This window comes from Amblyraja radiata, chromosome 4, assembly GCF_010909765.2.
Source record: "Amblyraja radiata isolate CabotCenter1 chromosome 4, sAmbRad1.1.pri, whole genome shotgun sequence".
Taxonomy (NCBI): Eukaryota; Metazoa; Chordata; class Chondrichthyes; order Rajiformes; family Rajidae; genus Amblyraja; species Amblyraja radiata.
In genome coordinates, this window is record NC_045959.1 from 18,873,399 (window position 1) to 18,886,485 (window position 13,087).

Consider the following 13,087-nt stretch of genomic DNA (forward strand, 5'->3'; position numbering starts at 1 on the left):
CAGGCAACTGAATCATCCTATCAACAACTTAAAAGCGATCATACAGTGGAAACAGGCCCTTCGGCCCAACTTGCCAAAACTGACCAACATGTTCCATCTACACTTGTCCCACTTATCAGCGTTTCCCACTAAATGTGACCTCACCAACATCATATATAACTATAACATGACCTGCCAACTTCTATACGTCATACTCTGACTGATGAAGGCCAATGTGCCAAAAGCTCTTTTGACCACCCCATCTACCTGTGACGCAACCTTCGAGGAACTATGTATCTGCACTCCTAGATTCCTCTGCTTTACAACACTTCCCAGAGCCCTACCATTCACTGTGTAGGTTCTGCCCATGTTAGACTTTCCAAAATGCAACACCTCACATTTCTCTGTATGGTTCTTTGCTGCTATCTACCTCATTGGAGACCCTTGGACTATCTTTAATACATCTTTACTGGACTTTATCTTGCACTAAATGTTATTCCCTTTATCGTGTATCTGTACACTGTGTTTGGCTCGATTGTAACCATGTATAGTCTTTCTGCTGACTAGTTAGCAATCAACAAAGGTTTTCACTGTACCTCGGACAATAAACTAATCTAATCTAAACAATCCCTTCACCCCAGAAATGAACCAATCATTTTTGTTCTGAGACAGGCACACCATGTCTCCGCAGACCACTGACAACCTATTTACACTAATCCTAAATTTATCCAATTTTTCATTTGACTGGCATTCTCATTACCTCTCCACAGATTCTGACAATTTAAGGCAGGTAATTATAGTGGCCATGTTTGTGATGCAAGAGGGAACCAGCGCACTTTGAAAAAACCCATGTAATTGAATCAGGATTGAACTTGCTTCTCTGATGCTGCTCTAATAGATGGGCCAATGTACCTGGAGCCTGGAGAAGGACTATGTAGACATAGGCACATGTGTTATTCTAATTATCATCACCAAACTTTACTTGTTCACAATGGGGGAAAAGGAATGGATGGATATGTTCCTCCCCAATGGTGTGTTAAACCATGAGGCTTTTATTATCCTCCCTATGCCTTGTGCCGCTCTGCTCTGTTCACTCACCTTTCTTCTCTCACCGTTGATTCCCCTCCATTGCGCAGCCCTCTTCACTATGTAGCTGAGCTCTTGATTGGACAGCTCCAAGTCCCGAGGAACGAAGAATCTCTCCTCAGTGGAATGCAATCGGTAGAAGACATCCAGCAGGTGCCCAGTTGACTGCAGACTTAAAGAGGTAGAAGTGTGTTAAAATGTATCCGGAATTTTACTTCAGATTTACAACGTCTGCGTAACTTTGCTTTTGGATTTAGTTATTCTGCCAACTTTGTGTTCAGTATTGTACACAACAATGAGTGTAATGCAGCAACGTCCTCTGGGCATATACTCCTCAAGACACAAATGTCTGTCAATATAAACCACTGGCTCGATATTAGATCACACCACTTCTCAAGGACAACAAAGGATACACTATATATGATGGTATTGCCAGTGATGCCCGCATCTCAAAGCAAGAGATTGGTGTCACCCAGAATTACAGAGGTTGAGAGTTATGAGCACCAGATGCTGGATGTAGTGGTGAGTCCCATCTGAATCATACTTATGAAAATTTGTTTTACATTGGATTCAGTGGAACTGAATTTCTGAGGTGACAGGGAAGTGAGGGGGGGGGGGGGGGGGGGGGGGGGCTTAGGTATACATAGATTTCCACAGTAGCACATTTGACAAATATGAATGGACAAACTTCCAGACTACCACCGTTCACTGTATTCTACGAACAGCCTGATCTAGGTGTTGTATCACTTTGTTCTAAAAGTGCGATAGCAAACCAGTGCAATGCTACAAGAAAACAGTGTACCTCTTTAATATGTAATTAAAACCAGGATAACAGCGCAGACCATCTTTGTACACTGCCCGAGGCCTTTCTCTTTTAGAAATAGGTCATACGCTGTGTCACAAGTTCCGATAACAGCCAATAGGAAATGGCAGCTTCTGAAGTCAAGACACATCAGTGGCCTACATTCGCAACAATTCACTGCACTGTGAGTGGCAAAAGCCATTATTATTGTCTTGCATTTTAACACTGGTCACTTAATTAAAGCCGACATTATGACATTAGGCAGTGAACATGTGCTACTGATATTAATGAGGAAATGGTTTGGCTTTGATGCCTGAGACTGATATTGAAGAAATGAGAAAGTGTATATATGCAAAGACAGCCCAGAGGTACGCTAAACCTGTCCTGAATACTTGAAAGTCAGTTTTATTTTGTGTGTGTGTGTGTGTGTGTGTGTGTGTGAGTGTGTTGTTTATTAAACCTCTGATCGGTATCCCGCCTCTCCTGCTTGTTGAAGACAAAAAGAGTTGAAAGGACTTTTGTCGTGCTTCTCAATGTTAGTTGACGGTTGGCACTGGAACCTGCTGTACAAATAAACTGGCTCTGTTTTAGCTTCATTCACCCTTCATGTAGGTTTGAATTTATTTATCATAATAAATGACCACACTAAGTAAGAGTACAGAAATGCTAACTTAAATACCACAGACTCCATTCCTGCTTCAAACATCAGTCCTCGCCATCTTCACAGCACGGAGTCAGCCTGTAACCCTTTAATTGCTTTATCTAGTTGAGAGGTGCCAGCAACAAGAAATACAATACAGGAGCAGGATATTAAATCCTGAAACTTCAAATAAAATTTGCAAATAATAATGTTTAAGTGCATAGTAACACACATAACTTTTTGATATCTTAAGATGTTTAAATGAAAAGCAAATCATGTGGAATTTAAATTTAACATTTGCATCCATTGAATTGGTGTTTTATGGAATAAAGATCTTGAATGGGCAATAGACATGTGCAGTAGTTGGGATGAGCCGCCTGAATTACTTTGGTATTTCCTTTTCATTTGTGTAGGATCGGCTGCCATTTTCAGGTCTGGATCATTGGCAGACAGCGGGACTTTACCTCTGCTGCTATTATCCTTCCAAAAACCTCAGAATTATCTGGCAAAAAAATGTCCAGGTCCAGAGGAAGAATGACCTGCATCTGGCGTTGTGCTACCACCTTTTCTGATCCTTACAACCCCCAGCTCATGTCTCAGCAGGTAAGCAAGGGGGCTGGAGTGGAGGGTGTCTCTGGGTTCAGTTCACTGGAAGATACATACATCTTCTAGCCCCACTGTATCATGACTTCCAATAGTTGTAAGGTGTACCATGAAATTGTCACCTGCAGTGGATTGCATGCCATGGGGCTACTTAACCTGGTGGAAGGTATGAAGGTATGAACCCGTCTGCTCCCAACTGGTATGTGAAGCTTATTGGTGCAGTCTGCCATTGAATGTATCATAACCATTATTCAGGCTGCAACTAGGACTAACCCTCCTGAGTTGTTGCAACTCTAGTAGATGCGTACACTGGTGCTGGGCTTCACCACTTCCCCAAGCTTACTGAGGCCTTCCATGACATAAATGTATCCTATTTTGCACCTCTCTTGTAGGTCATCTGGAGGAGGTACTATCCTATACTACTGACAATGGCACCACTTAAGGAATGTATGTTTCCCAACCAAAGCACACTACAACAGCTCACCCACCAGTCCTTCATCCACTATTAGGCCTAGTGTCACAAAGGAACCGGACTGCCATGACAAGAGCCAAGACTCTGTCCCTGGCAGCTGAGTTTTCCAAGTCCCAAGCATTTATGGCTCCTGGCAGCCCACTCTCATCCCTAACAAGACCTCAATCTGCTGAACTTCTATGACCAGCCAGGATGAAACATTTCTGGACAGACAACAGTTCTGAGGAAGGGTCACTGACCCCAAATGTTGACTCCGTTTTTTTCCACGAATGTTGTTTGACGGGCTGAGTTCTTCCAGCATTTCTGTTTGTTTTAGGCAATGCCATTGTGTGCCATCTACAAAGTGCAGTGCAGAAGTTCACCTCGTTTCTTTGACAGTTCCTCACAAACTCACATCTACCGCCTAGGGCAAGAGCAGCAGGCACAAGAGAACCCACCAATCTCCAGGTTTCCTCGCAACTCCATCCTAGCTTGGAAATAATCTCCATGTAATACTCATTAATGCCCAGGACAAAATCCTGGAACTGGCTACCCAGCAAAATCATGGTTTTGTCTTCACCAAAGCTACTGCAGCAGTTCAATGGCTGTTTCTCTTTACACAGGCAATTAAGAATTGGATTTAAATGCTTGTATAAAAAGTAACTAAGGAACAAAATGGATTGCACGCTAATATTCACACTCACAGTGACAACTACCATGTAGAGAAATATAAGGAAATTCCTCTGATTCCAAGAACTAAAGGGGGGTCATGATGGTGCAGTCGGTAATACCAGCAACCTGCGTGCTGTCTGTGTTGCGTTTTTATGTACGTAATGTATTTCAAAATCATAAGGTCCTAAACCGTTTACCCTGGTGGTTTCCTCCCGGTGCCCCTGCTTCCACCCACATCCCAAAGACATGTGGGTCGGTCGGTTAATTGGCCTCTAAATTGCCCCACGTATGTAGGGAGTGGACGAGAAAGTGGGATAACATACTATAACCATATAAACCATATAACAATTACAGCACGGAAACAGGCCATCTCGGCCCTACAAGTCCGTGCCAAACAACTTTTTTCCCTTAGTCCCACCTGCCTGCACTCATACCATAACCCTCCATTCCCTTCTCATCCATATGCCTATCCAATTTATTTTTAAATGATACCAACGAACCTGCCGCCACCACTTCCACTGGAAGCTCATTCCACACCGCTAACACTCTCTGAGTAAAGAAGTTCCCACTCATGTTACCCCTAAACTTCTGTCCCTTAATTCTGAAATCATGTCCTCTTGTTTGAATCTTCCCTATTCTCAAAGGGAAAAGCTTGATCATATCAACTCTGTCTACTACTAGTGTTAACGGGTGATCGAAGGTCGGCGTGGACTCTGTGGGTCAAAGGGCTTATTCTATGCTGTATCTTTCAATCAATCAATCACTCAATCAATCAAATTCAGAAGCTCAGTACATCTTTTGGTAGCCCATGGACCATCGTGGATTTCAATCCACTGCTTGTAAATTGAATCATCATCATCATCGGCGGTCACTCGAAACGAGTATGACTGTCCTCTCATGGAGGACGCCTGTGCGTGACTTTGTTTAACGTGGGGAGACTGCTGCACAGGCAGCCACCGCATGGTCCTTGACAGATCTGGGTCAGGATCCAGTGGCATGAAATCCAAGACGACCGGAGACCCTTTTCTGCTGCAGCCTTCATCCGCCTTCCTGCCGTTGTGACGCTCCACTAACGTCAACCGTCTTCCTCCACCTGTCCCACCATTGAGATCTTGGTTGAATTGCTCTTTGTCAGAGACCTCCCCCTCGACCTTACCGCCATGGGTGACCCTACCAAGAGCATAGCTCCAGACAGCATCGCTCTCAGGATCTTAGGACCACACAAGTTTCTCCACCACGACAAGGTGACAATCCACGGAGAAATGTAACTTGAATACTGTGTATTTCAAAATCTCCTCGAAAACATCCTCGCCTACTCCCTACATACTAGGGGCAACTTGAAATGTAACTGTGTCGCTATTTATATTCTATTCGTGTCTGGAGACATGTACTGAGGATGGATTATGATTGACAAAAAGACTTGCGAGTCTTTCATGACAATGAAAAGGGTTCCATGAAATACCACCACCAAACGCCACATTCTCTGTCGGTACACTTTCCAGTGAGTGCCACTTCCCAGCAGAATAGTAGGGGGCTGTCAAAACCTAAACCAGTACTTTTGCAAGACTAAATGTTTTTTAAATCAAAATGGTCTCTAACCAATCTGCCCACAACTGAACTGATGTTGATGCTGCAATCAAATGGTACATCTTGCTATTGTGAAAGGCAAGGACATTGCCTCCATTATGTCGAAACAATGAACTGTAGATGTTGGCTGCCTTGCCTGTGTCTACCTATCACCTGCTTTTCCTCTCATCCTGCTCTCTTTCCCCAACCTCTCTACAATCGATCTGAAGGGTCCCGATGTGAACCATCACCTATCCATGTTCTCCAGAGATGCTGCCTGACCCGCTGAGGTACCTCAGCACTTTATGACCTCCATAGTCATCGTAAATATTTATCACTTTGTCAGTATCATTAAAAAGGACCATCTGGCAATTTAGCTCATTGGGTCTTGGGAGCATATTCTGGGTGGAGAATAACTATCACTGTTGCCATATTATAGCTGTGACCACAATTTAAAAGTATTTCATTATTTGTAAATTCTTTAGGACCTTATGATCTTGAAATGCATGAGACAAATAAAAAATCATTCATGGTTTGGTGCTGGTTCTTAATAAAGCAAAAGTGTTCCCAGAAAAATAATGAACAAGCAAACATTTTTTTAATGTCCCATTGGTTTTCTCCACAATCTTTACAGTGGTATTTATTAGATGACACACCTAGTGTTACGTGGCTAGTAGAACTACACATCATTAGTTCCAATCAGCCAGGTTTGATCCTGACCTCAGATGCTGCCCACACGGAGTTTGCACTTTGATAGTGTGGGTGTCCACCACGTCCTCTGGTTTTGTCCCATAATCCAAACACATGCAGGTTAGAAAGTTAATTGGCTGTTGTACATTACTCCTACTATGTAGGTGGGTGTATTTAGAAACATAGAAAATAGGTGCAGGAGTAGGCCATTCGAGCCTGCACTGCCATTCAATATGATCATGGCTGATCATCCAACTCAGTATCCTGTACTACCTGCCTTCTCTCCATACCCCCTGATCCCTTTAGCCACAAGGGCCACATCTAACTCCCTCTTAAATATAGCCAATGAACTGGCCTCAACTACCTTCTGTGGCAGAGAATTCCACAGATTCACCACTCTCTGTGTGAAAAATGATTTTCTCATCTCAGTCCTAAAAGACTTCCCTCTTATCCTTAAACTGTGACCCCTAGTTCTGGACTTCCCCAACATCTGGAATAATCTTCCTACATCTAGCCTGTCCAACCCCTTATGAATTTTGTAAGTTTCTATAAGATCCCCCCTCAATCTACTAAATTTTAGCGAGTACAAGCCGAGTCTATCCAATCTTTCTTCATATGAATGTCCTGACATCCCAGGAATCAGTCTGGTGAACCTTCTCTGTACTCCCTCTATATTGGCCTGTCGTTACAAAGTTAATGACATTGAAGCTATCAGCATTTATCATTGTTAAACTGCAAAATACCAGAAGCTTTGGGAATTGGTTGTCCGTATAATTTAGCCGGATAAACTGAAAATTGCTGTCAGTAATTCAGTGTCCCTCCTGAACTCTGCATCCTTCTGAATTACAATCAAGGGAGAATCAGTCTACTCAGCATTAATTTTGCTATTTACAAACAGTTTTTATTGTAAACCACCCTAACATTATTGTTATAAGGTTATGTAATAGGAGTAGAATTAGGCCATTCAGCCCATCACGTTTACGCCGCCATTCAATCATGGCTGATCTATCTCTCCCTCCTAACCCTATTCTCCTGCCTTCTCCCCATAACCTCTGACAGCTGTACTAATCAAAAATCTATCTATCTCTGCCATAAAAATATCCACTGACTTGGCCTCCACAGCCATCTGTGGCAGAATTCCATAGATTCACCACTCTCTGACGAAATACATTTCTTCACATATTATCGTTATTGCGTTCTGTGGCACAAGGTCACTCAGCCGTCAAACACGTATATCATCTATGACTAAATGAATCCAAAAAGCTCCATCTGGTAGCATATTCCACATTCTACTCACTCTCCGATCTAATATCTACCTCATTGGTGACCCTCGGACTATCCTTGATCGGACCATGCTGGCTTAATCTTGCATTAAACATTATTCCCTCATCATGTATCTATACACTGTATTGTCTCGATTGTAATCATGTATTGTCTTTCTGCTGACTGGATAGCACGCAACAAAAGCTTTTCACTGTAACTGTACACGTGACAATAAACTAAACTAAAGTCTAGGTCCGAAGAAAGAGCTTTCTGCATGTCGATTGTAAACCTCCCCACAAACATTGAAAGTGTACCTGAATTTTTAATAATAAAATTGGATTTTCTTTTAATTTTCAAGATCACCAGAGAGAACTAACACCTCACTGCTGACTGCAAATTCCAGACATTATTTAACTCCAAGATGATTCCACCACAATCTACAAAGATTGGCAAATGCACCTGTGCTGGCAGCAGGCTGAGGATACCTTTGTCTTTGCATGGATGTGGTGGACCAACCACCGACTGTTAGGACACGAACTAGCCTGCCAATGAGAGTGAAATTAACAGGTGACATGGCATTTATTTAATTTCAATTGCTCTGGTCGAATAAGGGCAAAAGCAAAGAAACAATGAAGATAGGTGCAGAGAAGGTATTTCCACTTTGAAACAGATGGAAATGAAGAAGCAGAGAAAAAAAGGAGGTAGTTGCTGGTTATTTGGCCTTCAAGCCTTCTTTGCCTTTGACATGATCATGGATGCTCCTTATGCTAATATTATATTCCCATGCCTCTTGATGCATTTTGAACGCAGAACATGTATCTACCTCCTAAAATATATTCAACAACTTGCTCTTCACGGACCCCTGTGGTAAAGAGTTCCACAGGTGAAGAAGCTACTCCTCACATCACACATGAATGTAGTACACCATATCCTGAGTCTGTGACCCTTGATTTTACTTCGGAGTCACGTGAGTGACTACGTGAAGAAGGGCCGTCCGTCTGCGTGCGCATCATTACATCTGAAAGCAACGCGCGCAACGGACTGGAGAGGCACTGCGTCCTCCCAGCCATTGGGATAGGCGGCAGGTAAGAAAAGTTGAACCACTTACCCTGCGCTTTCTGTTCGGGCTAAGGAATTATTTGTTTTTCAGAGCCCCAAGAAATGTCGAAGAGACGGTCTGCGGGGAAACCGGCTGCCGAAGACCGCAGCATTCCCGGTAGCGGACGACGGTCATTTTCGCCGACATTGCCGCCGGCATCAGAACCGGCAGCAGCAGACTTGGTGCAGGAGGAAAGCACCGTGGTGGTCCCGGCGGGACGTAAAGCCACCCATAAGTCTGCCAGACCCGTAGACTCGGATGAGTCCGGGGAAGAGGGATACCCTCCCTCATCGGGAAGCGTCCGAGGACGACTCTCCCACATGGAGCAGCTTGTGGAGAAGCTGCTCCACAATGATAAACTCCGGAGAAAGGAGCAATATCAGCACGAGTCCCTTCTACAGACCGTGCCAGCAGCCTCATACTCTGGGCAGCAATATGTCTTTCCCATGGAAGGGGGAAGTACATACGGGGATTACCCAGATTCAGAGTTTGGAAGCACAAGGGGGGAACACTCCAAGGGGAGATTGGGGGAAGTACCTCTACAATCACATGGAAGTGACCCTGAACAGGTACCCCCCACCATCTAACTGTGCTTCCCTCAAGGTTCAAGCAGTGAACCGTATAAATTGGGGGCAAATAGGTCCCATCATCAGGAACCAGGAACTGAAGTTCCAAAAAGTATTAAACCTGCTGGGGTCTGGAATTACTTTGTTTGCAGGAGGTGTGGAAGGAGGCCTCCTCACTGACTGGGAACAGGATACCATGGCACTGCTATGTAATGCCCGCTTCGAAATAAACTGCATTCGGAAAGAGGCAATAAAACCAGCAATAAATTCGAAGTTTGCAGCTCTTTGCAAAGCTAGCGACATCCAGCCTGCAAACTACCTGTTTGGGGAAGACCTGTCAAGACAGGTACGGGACCTGGATGACCAGGCAAAAACCGTGCGCCTCATAACAAGAGGTCAGGCCACACCCAGGGGTCCATCCACGAGATTCCACCCCTACAGCTCTCGGCGTTTTACACCTAGAGAGCCAGGCACCGGAGGAAGATTCACACCTGAGTCAAGGTCTTTTTTAGGGGCAGGCCCCAGCAGGCCGACAGCGAGGATGAGGAGAGAGCAACCACCAGCTCTGCTCCCCAAACCTCGCGGACGAAAACCATCGCCACGCCGCCAGTAACAACAGAGGTAAGTCAAACCAGTTCCTCAGGGAACATACCAGACGAACCTCACTTACAGGTGGGGGGAAGGTTAAAATACTTCTTAAAAGAATGGTGTTGGGTTACTAAGGATCCATTCATACTGCACAGTATAGAAGGATTCAAAATTGAGTTCAATTTGAATTCATCACCACCACCAACACATTCTAATATTCGCACATATGTCTTTTCCCAAAAAGAGACAATGAATATACAAAAAGAAATTGAAACATTATCTGAAAATAATGTTATTGAGAGATCATACACAGAACCTCATCAATTTATATCCAATTTATTTCCAAAAGAGAAAAAGATGGAGGGATCCGTATTATTTGGATCTTACGGAACTCAATACATATGTGCAATATAAACACTTTAAAATGGACAATTTTGGAACAGCAACTCAGTTGGTTTCCAAAAATGGCTATATGGCATGCATCGACCTCAAAGATGCATACTATTCGGTGTCTATTCACTAAGAGTATAGGAGATATTTGAAGTTTACCTGGATGGGTCAATTATGGCAATACAAGGCTCTGCCAAATGGATTGACATCAACCCCTAGACTGTTTACCAAATTACTGAAACCAATTCTGGGGCTGCTAAGATCTCAAAATCACATAGTCATGGCATATTTGGATGACATTTTCATCTTTGGAGTCACCAAAGAATTGGCAGAAGCAACAGTCAAGGCAACCAAAACCCTGTTTGAAAAACTTGGGTTCCTAATCCATCCAGTTAAATCAAAATTAACTCCTACCAAGGTAATTGATTGCCTAGGATTTACTATCAATACAGTAACCATGTTGGTGACTTTGCCTAAAGGCAAACAACAAGACTTGAGGAAAGCCTGCAATGATCTGATAGAAAAACACAAACCAACTATCAGACAAACAGCAAGTGTAATTGGCAAATTGGTAGCTGCCTTTCCTGCAGTACGCTACGGACCTTTGCATTACCAGCATTTACAGCGGGCAAAGGAACGAGCATTGAAATTGCATGCAGGTCAGTTTGGCAAATCTATGCGGTTACCAGCTGAAGCCATTATTGAACTACAATGGTGGATGGCAAACATAAGACTCAGCTCAAGAAAAATCTTACTTGAGAGCCCATCAGTGTTTCTCCAAACCGACGCAAGCGGTTTAGGATGGGGAGCCACAAACACAGTCAGGAGCTGTGGAGGCAGATGGAATGAGCAAGAGTCTACTATACTCCAACTATATGGAATCAATTACCTAGAATTGTTGGGGGCACAATATTGGCTCAAGTCTCTCTGTAACAACATGCAACATGTGCATGTTCAAATTCAGATTGATAACACTACTGCGGTAGCATATATCAATCACATGGGTGGTGTAAAATCTGTATCCTGTGACAGATTATCTAACCTCATTTGGCACTGGTGCATCGAGAGGGATATTTGGGTCACGGCAGTATATCTACCAGGAAGATATAACACAGTGGCAGATGCAATGTCACGAATGTTTAATGATAATATAGAATGGATGTTGAATCGTACGGTATTCAATGAAATAACTATACGATTTGGCACTCCAGATTTGGATCTGTTTGCATCTAGATCAAACCATCAATTACCCAGATATGTGTCCTGGGAGCCGGACCCAGGAGCAGAGTCAGTGGATGCTTTTTCTCTAAACTGGGGAGGAATGTATATTTATGCTTTCCCACCATTCTGCCTCATAAACCGATGCTTGACTAAAATCAAGCAAGACAAAGCCACAGGCATTTTTAGTAGTACCAGATTGGCCTACACAAGCCTGGTTCCCGAAAATATTAGGGATCATAGTCCAGCCATTAATGGTTGTACCTAAGAGGAGAGATCTCCTAGTAAACCCAGTTTCAGGGAGCAACCATCCACTTTCTGACCGGATTAATTTGTTGGTTTGCAGATTCTGAGGAGGCCATTTCAAGACATTGGACTATCCGAACGAACTGTGGATGTCATCACAAAGGCATGGAGGGACAGTACCAAAAAACAGTACGCCACTCATATTAAGAAGTGGGAAGCTTTCTGCCATGCAAACGATATAACATACAACACAGTTCGGATAACAGATGTCTTGGAGTTCCTATCAGCCCTGTACTATGACTATAAATTAAGTTATAGCGCAATCAACAGTGCCAGATGTGCACTATCCTCCTATCTGACACTGGAGGCAGGGCACAGGCCGATAGGAACGCACCCCTTCGTAATAAAATTCATGAAGGGAATTTACAATTTGATACCCCCAAGGCCTAGGTACACGGACACATGGGATGTGAGCATGGTACTGACCTTACTTCGTCAGTGGGGACAGCCAATGGCCTTATCTTTGTCAAAACTAACATTGAAAGTGGTTATGCTGATGGTGCTAATAACAGCCCAAAGAGTCCAGACACTACAAAAACTACGACTGGACTACATGACCAGCAATACGAATAACATAACATTCGTTGTTAAGGACCTGATCAAACAGAGCAGGCCAGGAATGTCAGGGATGAAGATCCAGTTCCTGGCATATCCAGAGGACCAACGATTGTGTGTGGTAACACATTTACACCACTACCTGAGAGTCACGGAGAACCTCAGAGGCTCAGAACAATCGGTCCTCATCAGCCACAAGAAACCACACCGAAAGGTGTCAACACAAACTATCTCCAGATGGTTAAAGGAGGTAATGGTGGTAGCGGGAATAAATACTCATATCTTTAAATCTCACTCCACCAGGGCTGCATCTACGTCGGCAGCAAGAACGATGGACGTGTCCCTTGATGACATCCTAGCGGCTGCAGGATGGGTGAATGAAAGAACGTTCCAGCGGTTTTATAACAAACCCATTATCGGACCAGGGGTATTTGCTCGTGCCATCTTAAGTTCTGTTACCTAGTTTTCCCACAGGTTCGGAGGGGAAGCTAATAAAACATTTATTTTCTTTATTTTAAAGCATCAGTGTCTTTACTAACTACGTTATGTCTGAATGCTTTAATAATACTCTCATCCATGGTCAATCCATTCAGTGTGTGACGCCTGGATTCGT

At 43.6% G+C, this 13,087-nt stretch overlaps 1 protein-coding gene across 1 annotated transcript in view; it reads right to left on the reverse strand.

The window, feature by feature from the left end:
* LOC116971868 overlaps positions 1 to 13,087 on the reverse strand; it is a 283,701-nt gene that overhangs the window by 110,513 nt on the left and 160,101 nt on the right. The window contains exon 15 of the mRNA XM_033019036.1: positions 1,078 to 1,237. Within this exon, the coding sequence (XP_032874927.1) occupies positions 1,078 to 1,237 (160 nt within the window). The remainder of the gene's footprint in view (positions 1 to 1,077; positions 1,238 to 13,087) is intronic.